Source organism: Schistocerca gregaria, chromosome 1, assembly GCF_023897955.1.
Source record: "Schistocerca gregaria isolate iqSchGreg1 chromosome 1, iqSchGreg1.2, whole genome shotgun sequence".
NCBI classification, from domain to species: Eukaryota; Metazoa; Arthropoda; class Insecta; order Orthoptera; family Acrididae; genus Schistocerca; species Schistocerca gregaria.
Genome location: NC_064920.1, coordinates 938,462,423 through 938,477,863, shown reverse-complemented (window position 1 = coordinate 938,477,863; position 15,441 = coordinate 938,462,423). Strand labels below are relative to the sequence as shown.

The following is a 15,441-nucleotide window of genomic DNA, read 5'->3' as shown; positions in this document are numbered from 1 at the left end:
TGTAGCCCTTATTCATACCAAGAGGCTAGTTGGAAATAAAGAAAAGCTTCACATAATAACTCATTTATTTTTTTAATAAATGCATGACATTTGACAAAATCCACACTACAGTAATCAAATATTCAATAATGAATGAGAAGTTTGATAATTGTATGAGATTCTATTGTCTACAATACCCATAGCATATGAATACAATTCGAAAGCAAATAGCAATCAAAGGGGAATACACTGAAACACACACTTACTTTAAATACATAGTTTTGCTTCTAAAATAAAATGTCCTGTGTAAGAAGCAAATAAATGCATAGATATGAAAATGAAAAATGACGATTTTGATATAATTTCACATGCAATACACGAAAACCACCTTTTTTATCAAAGATTTTTCAGAGTTTGTCTGGCCACAGTATTATCTTAGTTTCAATATACTACTTGTGCCCATATATCATTTTCATTATTCTTTGTCAAAAATATTTATAGCAATTTTATGCAGGTACACATGAAGTGATTATATATAAACAACAGAATTGTCACAGCTTTTAACAGATTGTTACACGAGATTATTCACAGCTGTCATAAAATAGAGGCATAAATTGTTACACTACGCATTTTAATTATCAGATCTTACAACAATAGCTGAGTGAACATCCTTGGAGTCTCCAGCTTAGGCACCATGAACAGTCTGAAAAAATAAACATTTTTCATTGAAAGAAATGTCAACTTTCCTTACACAGGTAATATTTCTGACTACACTTAAATACTCTTCGTCTCAACTTCCATACAGCCGTGCCATGTTTTATATTGGTGGGTTAAGTGAATGAAAACAATATATTCTTAAAGTAATGTGGCTAATGTGATGCTGGTAACATGGTGTCCGTCACTGCTCTAAAAGGCAGAAGCTATGCAGAGAAGTGAATATGTAATGGGTAAAAGACAACTTCGACAGACAGAGGAAATTTACATAGAATGTAGATGCAGCCACATTTTGTTCACATGTTATAGCTTCCTCTTACCACATGACAAGTTTGGTTGTCCCAAGAGCATTTCCTAGTTTGATTTGATTTTTTTTATTAATCCGTGAAACAATTTACATTGTAGGATTTTGTCATTGAATAATAGACAATTTAACAGTTTAAATTTGTTGCTTACACAATAGTTGACAGTGAAATTTTCTTATTATCTAATTTAAATTTTTTAATCTAGTTCAACACAGAACTTCCAGATTTTAAATAACCTTCTTTAATTCAAGTACTCCATTACTGTATAGTAACTTTTATTTTGTAAAAATGTTTTTAGTTTTTCTTTGAAGGAGAAGATTGTCTCTATGTCTTTTATGGTAAGCAGTAATTTATTATATAATTTTATGCCATTGTACAGTAGACTCTGTTGCATTTTAACTTTATTTTTTCTATCCAGATGCAAATTATTGCAGTTCCTAGTTTCGTAACCATGTACAGAACCATTGTTAACATAATGCCCAATATTTTTATAATGTAAATAACATTCTGAAAAATAAGTTCATATGGGATAGTTAAGATTTCCAGCATTTTAAAAAGTTCGAGGTAGTGAGCCATGCTGCCACTCTTGGTCATTATACCTACTACTCTTTTCTGCAATTTGAATATAGCTTCGATATTTTTCCTGTTCACTCCCCAGAATATTTTCCCATAACTAATAACAGAATGGATATATGCAAAGTATACTGATCTAATACACCAAGTAAGAACTCTGAGGGCATAGCATGCTGTAGAGATTCTGTTACGAAGTATTTTTACATAGTCTTACCACTTCAACAGACTATCAACTTGCACGCCAAGAAATTTTTTGCTTTCCACCCATTGTGTGGTTTCATTACCGAACTTCACGTTATTATAATATGGTTTTTTGTTTATGTAAAAGTTCATAGCACTTGTGTTCTTAATATTAAGTGTGACTTTGTTGTTAGCTACCCACTCATACACACATTTTAGTGTTTCTTCAGCTTTCTCTGTTAGATCTACATGTGATGTGTCACTGATTAGCACATTAGTCATCTGCAAACAATATTGTATGCCCATGCTTTATACTTTCTGGGAAATCATTAATATAAATTAGAAATAGTACTGGACGTAGGACACTACCCTGTGGTACACCAATATTTATATGTTTGGCGTCAGAAATATGTTGTTCAATACAGTTGGAGTTACATGATGAATGTGTTATTTCAGTCATCTGTATTCTATTTTCTAGATATGACTGGAACAATATTTTTTTACAATCTCCCTTATTCCCAGTTCATCTAGCTAAACCAACAGTGGTTTGTGATCCACTGTGTCAAAAGTTTTGGTTAGATCGAGAAATATACCCGTTGTATAGTTTCCTTTATCGAGTGCTTCTAGGATATATTTAGTGAGATATGCAGTTGCTGCTTCTGTGCCTTTCCTGTTCGGAATCCAAACTGGTCCTTGGCTAGGAGGTTGTGCTTATTTAAGTAGCTCATAAGTTGATCTTTCACAATAGTTTCTATTATTTTTGCAAAGCGCGGGAGCGGTGAGAGTGGCCTATAAGTTTCTGTATTTCCTGTGTCTGCTTTTTAGAAGAGAGTGTAATGGATCTGGGAGATATGTTATTTTATACCGGATTTGTCGATACCAAATTGTAAATGTTTTCTTATATTTTTGTCAGAATTTTTAAAAATTGTAATTTGCCTTATTTTGTGCTAATTTACTTATATTTTTGGGAGTGACAGCATATTGATTACTATTAGTAGATGTGACGAAGAATATCGAAGAGACTGATTACAAGTGGAAGCTTGTGTGTTGTGTAAAATGTCGTTGACGCTGGAGTCGTCTTTGACTGCAGTCAGTCGGCAGTGAACTCTTGGTGTGTGTGTGTGTGTGTGTGTGTGTGTGTGTGTGTGTGTGTGTTGACGGTAGAACAATGTCCAGGTCGCCGTTATAAATATTTGCTTGTGAACAGGAAAAAATGAATTATGTTACTATTTTTTTAAATATAAACTTTAAGAAGAAACAACATTTGAAGAAATGGTATTTGAAGCACCAAAAATGAGGCAAACGCATTGAACCAGGTCATTTCTGCAACCGACGAAACTGCATTGTGGAATCATACTTCCAATAGACGACTGAAGCGAAGACAAATATCATCTTGCAAACATTTCATGGAAAAGGTACTATCACGAAATGTGCTAAGTACAGTATTTTAAAAATAGTGAGCATATTTCAAGAGGCAGTACTTTAGCATATTTTAAGTAGTCAGGAAAGTAACCCTGCTTGAATGATTGGTTTATAATATTAACTAATGGTGATATAGGCTCTCTAGACAGTGTTTAATTAGGAAAACTGGAACTTCATCTAAACCAGCTGCATTTTTATTTTTCAGTTTGCAAACTACTTTGTAGACTTCTTCCTTTGTGTGGGCAGTAATACCATTGAATGTGGTACACTTTTGTTTAGCTTTGTGATCTGAGGGACTTTTAGCAATTTTTGCTGTAATTTTGTACCTATACTGCTGAAATAATTATTTATATAGTTTGCTAAATATTTTGGATCTTTTATTAGAATCCCTTCCTTTTTTATTTTTATGTTTGACACATTCATCTTTCTGTTACCGGTCTCCTGTTTTACAATCTTCCACACTGCTTTGTTTTTGTTTTCAGCACTCAGCACCAGTTTGGAGTTGTGAGCCCTCTTAGCAGCACACAACACTTTCCTGTGTGTTTTCCTATACCTTTTATAAGAGTGTGAAAGATGGATTTGTTTGACTGTGTTTGATAGAGCCGAGGTACTTCAGTGTTTGAGATGATTTTTTGATACCTTTTGTCACCCATTTGTTTTGTTCAGCTGTTGAGAATGGACGTAACACTTAAAGAAAGAACTCTTCAAATTTTAATGATGATGTAAACAAAATAGAAAGAAACTTCCACATGGGAAAAATATATTAAAACAAAGACTCCAAGACTTACCAAGTGGGAAAATGCCGGCAGACAGGCACAAGAACAAAACACACAAACACACACACAGAATTACTAGCTTTCGCAACTGATGGTTGCTTCTTCAGGAAGGAGAGGGAAAGACGAAAGGATGTGGGTTTTAAGGGAGAGGGTAAGGAGTCATTCCAATCCCGGGAGTGGAAAGACTTCCCTTAGGGGGAAAAAAAGGACAGGTGTACACACACACACACACACACACACACACACACACACACACACACACACACACACACATCCATCCGCACATACACAGACTTGTCCATGTATGTGCGGATGGATGTGTGTGCATGTGTGTGTGTGTGTGTGTGTGTGTGTGTGTGTGTGTGTGTGTGTGCGCGCGAGTGTACACCTGTCCTTTTTTTCCCCCTAAGGGAAGTCTTTCCGCTCCCGGGATTGGAATGACTCCTTACCCTCTCTCTTCAAATTTTAGTTTGAATAGTGTCATGAAGTTCTTGAATTTATCATTTGCATCTACCTCTGAGTATACTGTTCCCCAGGTTTTATCTGCTATTTGTTTAGCAAACTCCTGCCTTTTGGTTAGCAAACTCCTGCCTTTTGGTTAGGAAAAATTTCGCCTATATACTTGTATTTTCTTTGTTCTTTCTGTAGTCATTTTTATACTTATAATTTGACCAGCATGGTCAGATAATCCTAGCTCAACAACATCCACACTGCAGTTTTCTCTATCTAAATCTGTTAAAACCTGATCAATAGCTGTCTTTGAATGGTTTGTTATTCTTGTTGCACTGTTATCCCTTTGCAATAAATTGAAACTTTGGGTGACACTTATTAATGATTCCCAGGTAGGATCTGGATTCAGTTTATCTATATTTAGGTCTCCACATATGAGAATGTTACTCTTTGGAGTGGATATCGTATCAAGTACTTGATTTATTTCAGACAAAAACTTACTTAGGTCTCCATTAGGAGACCTGTATAAACACAAAATATTTAATATTTGACGTCTCTACTGGTCTCTAAATTCTATTGCTGCCAACTCAAAATGTTTGTCTTCACTGATTGCACATAATCAATTCTGACATTATATGGTTAATTTTGTTTAACATAAATACAACAACCTCCACACTTCATAGAACTTCTACTGTATGCACCATGCTAAATTGTAAGATTTTAAGACTACTCGATTGATTTCCACTTCATTGCACTAATGCTCTGTGATACAAACATCTGAGAGCTGTTTATAGTTTCCAGCTCAATTTCTAGCTGTTAGACTTTATTTCTTAAACTTTCGTTATTTTGGTGAACAATTGTGAAATTATTATTACTGTATTTAGCATTCTCACTTCTCACTGTCTTTTTGTCCTTGTGAATTACTTCAAGTACCTCATTATTTCGTTTCCATTCACATTTTTTATTTTCAAATGGTATCCTTGGAACATCACCCCTTTCAGAACATACCAGTTTCCCTTATTTTTAATAATTTTACATATGTCCATGAGCATTTTACTAAAGGTCACTGTGCCTAGTCTATTCAAATGTAAGCCGTCCTTGCCCAGAAATTTGTTAGGGTCAACGAAAATCACGCCAAGTTCATCGCAGTTTATATAAGTGTTACTCACTGATCTTCTATGTACAGGGTGTTTCAAAAATGACCGGTATATTTGAAACGGCAATACAAACTAAACGAGCAGCGATAGAAATACACTGTTGCAATATGCTTGTGACAACAGTACATTTTGAGGCAGACAAACTTTCGAAATTACAGTAGTTACAATTGTCAACAACAGATGGCGCTGCGGTCTGGGAAACTCTATAGTACGATATTTTCCACATATCCACCATGCGTAGCAATAATATGGCGTAGTCTCTGAGTGAAATTACCCGAAACCTTTGACAACGTGTCTGGCGGAATGGCTTCACGTGCAGATAAGATGTACTGCTTCAGCTGTTCAATTGTTTCTGGATTCTGGCGGTACACCTGGTCTTTCAAGTGTTCCCACAGAAAGAAGTCACAGGGGTTCATGTCTGGCGAATAGGGAGGCCAATCCACGCCGCCTCCTGTATGTTTCGGATAGCCCAAAGCAATCACACAATCATCGAAATATTCATTCAGGAAATTAAAGACGTCGACCGTGCGATGTGGCCGGGCACCATCTTGCATAAACCACGAGGTGTTCGCAGTGTCGTCTAAGGCAGTTTGTACCACCACAAATTCACGAAGAATGTCCAGATAGCGTTATGCAGTAATCTTTTTGGATCTGAAAAATGGGCCAATGATTCCTTTGGAAGAAATGGCGGCCCAGACCAGTACTTTTTGAGGATACAGGGACGATGGGACTGCAACATGGGGCTTTTCGGTTCCCCATATGCGCCAGTTCTGTTTATTGACGAAGCCGTCCAGGTAAAAATAAGCTTCGTCAGTAAACCAAATGCTGCCCACATGCATATCGCCGTCATCAATCCTGTGCACTATATCGTTAGCGAATGTCTCTCGTGCAGCAATGGTAGCGGCGCTGAGGGATTGCCGCGTTCGAATTTTGTATGGATAGAGGTGTAAACTCTGGTGCATGAGATGATACGTGGACGTTGGCGTCATTTGGACCGCAGCTGCAACACGGCGAACGGAAACCCGAGGCCGCTGTTGGATCACCTGCTGCACTAGCTGCGCGTTGCCCTCTGTGGTTGCCGTACGCGGTCGCCCTACCTTTCGAGCACGTTCATCCGTCACGTTCCCAGTCCGATGAAATTTTTCAAACAGATCCTTTATCGTATCGCTTTTCAGTGCTTTGGTTACATAAAACCTCCATTGAAAACTTCGTCTTGTTGCAACAACACTGTGTTCTAGGCGGTGGAATTGCAACACCAGAAAAATCCTCTGTTCTAAGGAATAAACCATGTTGCCCACAGCACTCTTGCACGTTGAGAACAGCACACGCTTCCAGCAGAAAGACGCCGTACAGAATGGCGCACCCACAGACTGCGTTGTCTTCTATATCTTTCACATCACTTGCAGCGCCATCTGTTGTTGAAAAGTGTAACTACTGTAATTTCGAAAGTTTGTCCGCCTGAAAATGTACTGTTGTACCAAGCATATTGCAACAAACGGTGTATTTCTATCGCTGCTCATTTAGTTTTTATTGCCATTTCAAATATACCAGTCATTTTTGAAACACCCTGTATGATTCCACTGATTACAATTCTAGAGCTTCTAAACATTTTTTTTTTGCCACATGAATTACATTTCTTGTATCGTTTATGATTTCTTCTCTGCTGCTGCTTTGAATAGAGTTCGTCTCAACATGGATTACCACACCTCTGAAGTTTGTCGTCGTATCTGTTCTTAAACTTAAGTGACATGCACATGATGATCTCTCAATTAAAAAAAAAAAAAGGCTTGTAAAATCTCAATTGCTATCTGGACCTGCATGAACTCTCACAGGTAATGGTTCATAGGTCACACCATTTTTTTTTTTTAAATTATTCTTGGGTTCGTAGTCAGGTACAGTTGCTAAGAGATTTGCTATCAGTTTCAGTTAACTCTCGTGGTAGTGAGAGATTTCTCTTTCTTTCTCAGAAACCAGCAAAGAATGACTTTGGACACTGGTCCATATTTCCCAAATACTCTCATTTAGACAGATCTGTAGCATTTTAACAAATAATCAGAAAATCAAAATATTGTAGTTTTGGAGAAGTATCACATGGAACTTCAATGTTGTTTTTTTTTTTCAGTGAACTTTGAAATAGTGATGTGACCCAGTCAGTCTTAACCTGTACAATTTGAGATGAAATTGCCCAATAGCAACTTTTCATGTCATTAGAAAATATGGACATTGCCAAATGTTTGCTGTTGTACTAAAGACAGTCATCAAATATAGGCCAAAAGTGGCAGTTTTTGTACGGCACATAGTGTCTCATTTATCTTTATCTTCCAAAATAACTTCTAATCCAGAAGCAAAATAAAAAATGCATCAAGCATATGTTACTTACCTATGAGAAGAAAGATGCAAAACCTAAAACTGACCGGGCATCAAACCCGAGACATGTGGATTTGTAGTCTGGCACTTGACCACCAATTCACTGACACACATTTCGGACTGCAAATCAGAAAGGTCTCAGTTTCAATCCCTTCAGTCAGTCTTAGGATTTGTATCTGTTACTTATGACTTCTTTCAACTCTGGCAATCTTTGCTGGTGTGAAAAATGCTGAGGTACACCATGCTTCAGACCCCATGTTGTACTGTAGGTCCCCCTATAACTGGTTGGGTATTCAGTTCAAGGGTCAGGGGAAGGCAATATTATACCACCTCCACCAGGACCATGCCTAGTAAAGCACTATTGTTTCACAATAATCTGCAGATTGATGGTTGGCTTTACTTACTACATCTTATTTTAAATAGCAACCGCTATTTTTTATCCGGTAATCCAATTCCTCTCCTTAAGACCTACTCCAAAGTGACTTTGATTCTCCTGCACTGGCACATAGTGCAGGTACCCAGGGTAATGTAACTTCAACACGCACTGGACTTGACAGTGAACAGAACAATTGTGCTTTCTTATCAACAATAGAGGTACTTTTAGTACAGCACTATAGGAATTTTAAATGGTATGTTATGTACAGAAAAGGTAGCCCTTCATTAAAAGCTGTATTATTACTTTTCTTTTATTGTGGTTGAATGTAGGTGTATTTCTACTCAGACAGAGGAACTATACAGACAGAGAGTTATTTCTTGACAAGAACCCAGCTTCCCTTCTTTTTGCAATTAATATTCTGCTAACTTACATTCTCCACAGATGAATAGCATTTTTGCCTTCTCTTTGCTGGTGTGCATTGCACTCACATAACCCTTCAACACACATGACTGAATGACAGGTATGCAGTTTCCTTGTGCTTCAATTTGTTTACTGTTAATTTCTGTAAGTGTATGAGTTACGTTGCCCCATCAACCTTCACTGCATTTCAGCACAGGGGGAAAAATATCTCCTTGAGGCTCAACAACTTCTGCTTGATACATTTCTTATTTTGTTCTGGACAAAGTGTTATTTGGGGATACCAAAATAAATGTGACACCCTGAATTTAAGTGCTGACAGAATATTGTCTTAAAATAGAAATTTAAAATTATGAGAATGCTGACTTTTGAAAATTTTTTTGCGTTATTTGGATGCAGATTAATTTGTTCTTCAGTTGGTTATTTTTAATAAATTTTCAGTAAAATCATTTTAATGACACAAAATAACCACTTGGGTTTCTGTCCCCTTCACTGGGCCCACCTCCAGGTCACAGATACTGGAAGACCCTGAAGATATTCTGGGTATGGGGAAATCCAAAGGCAGTTGTGCCCAGACTGGGCAGCAATTTGTCAGTGTCTTTTCCCCAAGTTAGGAGCAGCTGAGAAAATCCTCCAGTGCTACCAACCAGTAGCTCTAACAATAATAATGACCCCTTACAAACACTGTCACTCATGGAAGAGTGTGATGTGAAAAAAATTATCCCATTATCAAAGTGCACAAGCAGACAAGCCAGATTCTGGGGAGTCTGCATCATCACACACATATGAATGAGTGTTTTGGAACCTAAAGCAAGATGGAGCATAAAAACCCAAGTTACATAGCTATTTTCAATGCAATTCCTATCCTAAGAACTCAGAGACAACCCTCTTACAGAAAGCCTAAAAAATCACAGAATTCTTGTAATCTCACTACAAGAAACGAGATACATGGCTGAAAATAATTTTCATTCTAGAGGTTTCAGAATATACAACGTATATATGGGGCGGGGGAGTGTGTGTGGGGGGGGGGGGGGGGGGGGGGAGAAGGAGAAGAAGAAGAAGAAGAAGAAGAAGATGATGATGATTATAAACACACATGGCAACTTGGAATCGACTTCACAATTGACTAACATCTTAAACTAGATGACAGTTGGCAAACATTTCCAGAAAACCACAATGTCCTACTGTTGGCTGACTTCAATGCCCACGTAAAGAAGGAGAAGAAATACAAAATTATTGTTCGAAACTATGCAGCATATATGGTGTCAGATTGATAGAACATGCCAAGCCCACAACATGATCCTGAAATACACAACCTTTAAAAGCTACTTAGAAAACAGAAAACATGGATCTCACCAAACCACACCTACGTGAGTTCCAACTCGCTGATGTGGCAATCAAACAGAAATCCCATAAACAAATACAAAATGTCAAAGTGTTCAGAGAAGCCAGCCTAGATCCTGATCAAAACCTTCCGAAAATAAAACTAAGAACCATCACCAACCAAACAAATAACCAAAAATACAGAAATTATGATCTAGAAAAGATAATGAACTCTAAACAGTTTTCTCTTGCATCAGAAGACATGCAAAACCAAAACTGAGATCAAATAAAAGAAAACTTAATAACTAAAGCCAAATAACTAGAGGAAAAAAAAAAAAAAAAAAAAAAAAAAAAAAAAAAAAAAAAAAAAAAACTTTGTTGACAGAAAATTGACATAGCATCCTTGAATTAAGCAGAAATACATGGCAACTAACAGAACAGACAACATTTCTTAAGTGTACGAAAATTACTGAACAAACATTTCAAAAGACTGAAAAAAGCCCAAAAAGACCCACTCTATTTTCACATCAATGGAAAGTTCATCAAAAATGACACAAGGAATGAGATTTTCACTCTGCAGCGGAGTGTGCGCTGGAATGAAACTTCCTGGCAGATTAAAACTGTGTGCTGGACCGAGATTCGAACACGGGACCTTTGCCTTTTGCGGGCAAGTGCTCTACCATCTAAGCTACCCAAGCACGACTCCCGCCCCGTCCTCACAGCATTTGCCCGCGAAAGGCAAAGGTCCTGAGTTTGAGTCTCGGTCTGGTACACAGTTTTAATCTGCCAGGAAGTTCCATGACACAAGGAACTTTTACAAGACTTTAAAACCAAAAAAAGATAAATAAATACAGCCCAGAAACCCTACAACTCCAAAATAAAAATGGAAACATTGCCCACAACAAAAGAGATAATAGTAAAATACTGACAGAGTATTTCAGAAAACACCTCAACTGCGAGGTACCCATAGAAACAATAGACTTTAGCACGTCAACAACAATCAACCCCAACTCGGGACCGCCCACCATTGAGGAACTGCAATCAATCAAGTCAAATCTCAAAAATATGAGGCCTCATGAAGAAACTAAATCACAGCTCAACTTTGGAAAAATAACAAAACTGCCATACAGTCTTTCCAAAATATCTTTGAAGACATTTGGTTAAATGAAAGAATCCCCGGAGGCTTTCGATACCTTACGTCACATGTGGTTTGTAATCAAACTGTGTGCTTATGAAATATCATCTCAGTTATGTGACTGGATTCATAATTTCCTGACAGAGAGGCCACAGTTTGTAGTAACTGAGAGAAAGTCATTAAGTAAAACAGATAGTGTTATAGGTCCTCTGCTGTTCCTTATCTATATAAATGATTTAGGAGAAAATCTGAACAGCAGTCTTAGGTTGTTTGCAGAGGACACTGTCATTTACTGCCTAGTAAACAGACTATAACAAATACTAAGGGATCTAACTCTTAGATGTCAAAAAATGTAAAAATCCAGCATGGAATAATGACAGTATTTTGAAATGGATGCAATGCTCCTCACCATAAGAAGAGACACTGAGTCTTAGACAAGCACAACAAATCAACTGCTATACATTTAAGGTTTTGGCCAAAGTGTCTTCTTCTAAAGTAGAAAACACACACACACACACACACACACACACACACACACACACACACACACACACACACAAAATCCACAAACTGACCATTGTGTCTCGCATTGAGGCTGGACTGCACACAGCAACTGTACCTAATGGGAGAAGCAATCTGTGGGTGGTGGGGAAAGGAAGAGGCAGGTGTGGGGAGAGGGAGGGATAGCAGCATAAGTGTAGTGCAGCTTGTGGGAGCTTGTTGGAGGTGAGGATAGAGTAGGGCTGCTAGGCAGTTGAGAGGTTTGAGAGGGGTTGGGGGAAGGAGAGTAGTGAAGGAGGGGAAAAAGACTGGTGGGTGTATCGTCGAAACAGAAGGGTGTTTAGTGCTGGAGTGGGAGCAGGGAAGGGGATAGGTGGGCAAAGAACAGGGATACATGGAGGTTGAGACCAGGGGGCTCCCACCTGCACAATTCATAAACGCTGGTGTTGGTAGGAAAGATTCAGATGGTGCAGGTTGTGACGTAGTTATGGAAATGAAGCATGCTGTGTTGGGCAGCATGTTTAGTGACTGGATGGTTTGGCTGTCTCTTGTCCACTGTCTGTCCATGGCCATTCATGCAGACAGAAAGCTCACTGATTGTCATAACCACATAGAAAGTAACCACATAGAAAGCAGCACAGTGGTTGCAGCTTAGTTTGCAGATCATATAACTGCTTTCATAGGCCTTTGTTGGGATGGGTGAGGCTTGTGAGTGGACTGGAGAAGGTAGTGGTAGCAGGGGGTTTGGGGCAAGTCTGTCATCTAGGTCTTTTGCAGGGATATGAGTCACGAGACAAGAGGTTTGGAATAGGGATAGACAAGGATACTGCATAGGGGGTGGGTGGAGGTGTGCCATTGGGGAAGGGATGGGAAGGCTAGTGAGTAAGACATTCCTCATTTCAGGACACAAAGAGAGGTAACCATAACCCTGGTGGAGAATGTGATTATGTTGCTCCCATCTGGATGGTATTGAGTCAAGAGAGGAGTGCTCCTTTGCAGTCAGAAGGTGGGAATGTGGGAGGCAGTAGGTGACTGCAGGGACAAAGCATACATTTTTTATGTAGAATGGGCGCTGATAATCTCGTCGTTGTGTGCCCTAAAACACTAATCACCACCATCATCATCATAATCTTTTTTATGTAGAAGGCTTAAAGGGTAATTTTGATCTGTGAAGGCCTCAATAAGACCTGTGTGGAGAAGGACTGCTTGTCACTACAGATGCAGTTGCCATGGGTGGCTTGACTATATATAAGGGACTTCTTCGTATGGAATGGGTAGCAGCTGCCGAAATGGAGGTATTGCTGGTAGTTGGAAGGATGAACATGGACAGATGTAATACTATAGCCTGCTTCACAGAGTAAACCATCTGGATTTGTCCTGCCCACACCAGCTTTTCTGAAGTGCAGAGGCTCGAACTCTCCCAACCATACATCCGATGTTCTTGTAAAGTCCCCGGTCTCAACTTTGCTCGTCCCAGTCCTTCACCCACCTATCCCCTCCATGGTCCCACTCCAACACTACACAGCCTTCTCACTAATGTGCCACCAGTCTCTTTCTCCTCCTTTTCTGCTTAATCTAACAAAATCACAATTTTTTTCCATTCTTCTGTACATTATTGTTGTCAGCAAGGTGGATGCATGAGATGTTAAGCTGACTGTACAGTAATTCTCGCACTTGTTGCCTCTTGCTATCTTTGGAATTGTGTGGATGACGATTGCCCAAAAGTCTGATGGTATATCACTAGTCCCATATATTCTACACACCAATGTGAATAATCATTTTGTTGTGACTTCCCCCAATGATTTTAGGAATTCCGAATGAATGTTTTCTGTCCCTTCTGCCATATGTGATTTTAAGGCTTCCACAACTCTTTTGAATTCTGATTCTAGTACTGGATACCCTATTTATTCCCTATTGACTCCTGTTTCTTCTTCCATCACATCATCTGGTAAGTCCTCCCCCTTATGGAGGCATTCAGTATACTCCTTCCACCTATTCACACTCTCCTCTGCATTAATTGCACTCTTAATGTTACTACCCTCGCTTTTGACTTCACCAAAGGTTGTTTTGACTCTTCTATACACCGAGTCAGTCCTTCTGACAATTATTTTTTCCTCAACTTCTTCACATTTTTAAAGTAGCAATTTTGTCTTAGCTTCCCTGTGCTTCCTGTTTATTTCATTCCTAAGTGAATTGCATTTCTGAATTTCACTAAAAATTATTGTTCTTCTATCTTTTGTCATTCAAAGGTTCAAACGGCTCTAACATCATCAACGACTTAACATCTGAGATCATCAGTCCTCTAGACTTAGAACTACCTAAACCTAACTAACCTAAGGAAATCATACACATCCATGCCTGTTTTGTCAATCAGCTGAAACATTTCTTTTATGACCCATGGTTTCTTCAGAGTCATCTTCGTTTTATCTACATTTTTCTCTCCGATTTCTGTGATTGCCCTTTTTAGAGATGTCCATTCCTTTTTAGAGATGTCCATTCCTCTTCAACAGAACTGCCTCCCGAGCTATTCATTACTTTCTGTAGCCTCAGAGAACTTCAAGCATATCTCTTAATTCCTTAATACTTTTGTATGCCATTTCTTTGTGCACTGATTATTCCTGACTAGTCTCTTAAACTTTAGCATACTCTTCATTATTACCAAATGCTGATATGAGTCTACCAAATTTTGATACGAGTCTATATCTGCCCCTGGGTACAGCTTACAATCCAATATCTGATTTCAGAATTTCTGCCCCACCATGATGTAATCTAACTGAAATCTTCCTATATCTCCTGGCCTTCTGCAAGTATACCTTCTCGTCTTATGATTCTTGAACAGAGTATTCGCTATTACTATCTGAAATTTACGGCAGACTCAATCTTTCTCCTCTCTCATTTCTATTACCAAGCCTATAACCTCCTGGAACTCTCTCTTCTACTCTTTCCCCTGCAACAACATCCCTATCCCCCATGACTAATGAACTTTCCTCTCCCTTTACATACTCGTTTATCCTTTCAATTTCCTCATAGAATTTCTCTATCTCTTCATCCTCTGTTTGTGACATTGGCATGATACCTAACCTATTGTTGTTGTTGCTGTTGAATCTAATGAGAACAACACTATCGCTGAACTGTTCACAGTGAATCACTCTGTCTTCTACCTTCCTATTCATAACACATCCTACTCCTGTTATACCATTTTCTGCTGTTGTTGGTATTACCCTATACTTGTCTGACAAGAAACCTTTTCTTCTTTCCATTTCACTTCACTGATGCCCACTATATCTAGACTGAGCCTTAGCATTTCCTGTTTCAGATTTTCTAGCTTCCCTTCCACCGCCAAACTTCTGACATTCCATGCCCTGATTCTTGGAACATTATCCTTTCATTGGTTATTCAATCTTGTTCTTATGGTCACCTGCTTCTTGGCACTCTCCTCCCGAAGATCCAAAGGGGGACTAGTCTAGAATTTTTTGCCAATGGAGAGATGACCATTACACTTTTCCAATTACGGGCCACATGTCCTCTCCCTATAGTATTTGACTGTGGCCAAAAAGGTAGTCAGAGAGTGGAACACAAAGACCCATGCATGAATCCTACTATGATGAAAAAATCAAAGTCAACTGCCTAGTCACTGAGCGAGGTGGCGCAGTGGTTAGCACACTGGACTCGCATTCGGGAGGACAACGGTTCAATCCCATATTCAATCTTGTTCTTATGGTCACCTGCTTCTTGGCAGTCTCCTCCCGAAGATCCAAAGGGGGAC

The 15,441-nt window shown here is 38.7% G+C and overlaps 1 protein-coding gene across 2 annotated transcripts in view; it reads right to left on the bottom strand.

The window, feature by feature from the left end:
- Positions 1-47: 47 nt before the first annotated feature.
- The window catches only part of LOC126275312 (flotillin-1), a 151,607-nt gene continuing 136,213 nt past the window's right edge, over positions 48-15,441 (bottom strand). For both annotated transcript variants that reach the window (XM_049977185.1, XM_049977187.1), the window contains exon 11: positions 48-682. In XM_049977185.1, the coding sequence (XP_049833142.1) occupies positions 665-682 (18 nt within the window). In that variant the 3' untranslated portion in view covers positions 48-664. The remainder of the gene's footprint in view (positions 683-15,441) is intronic.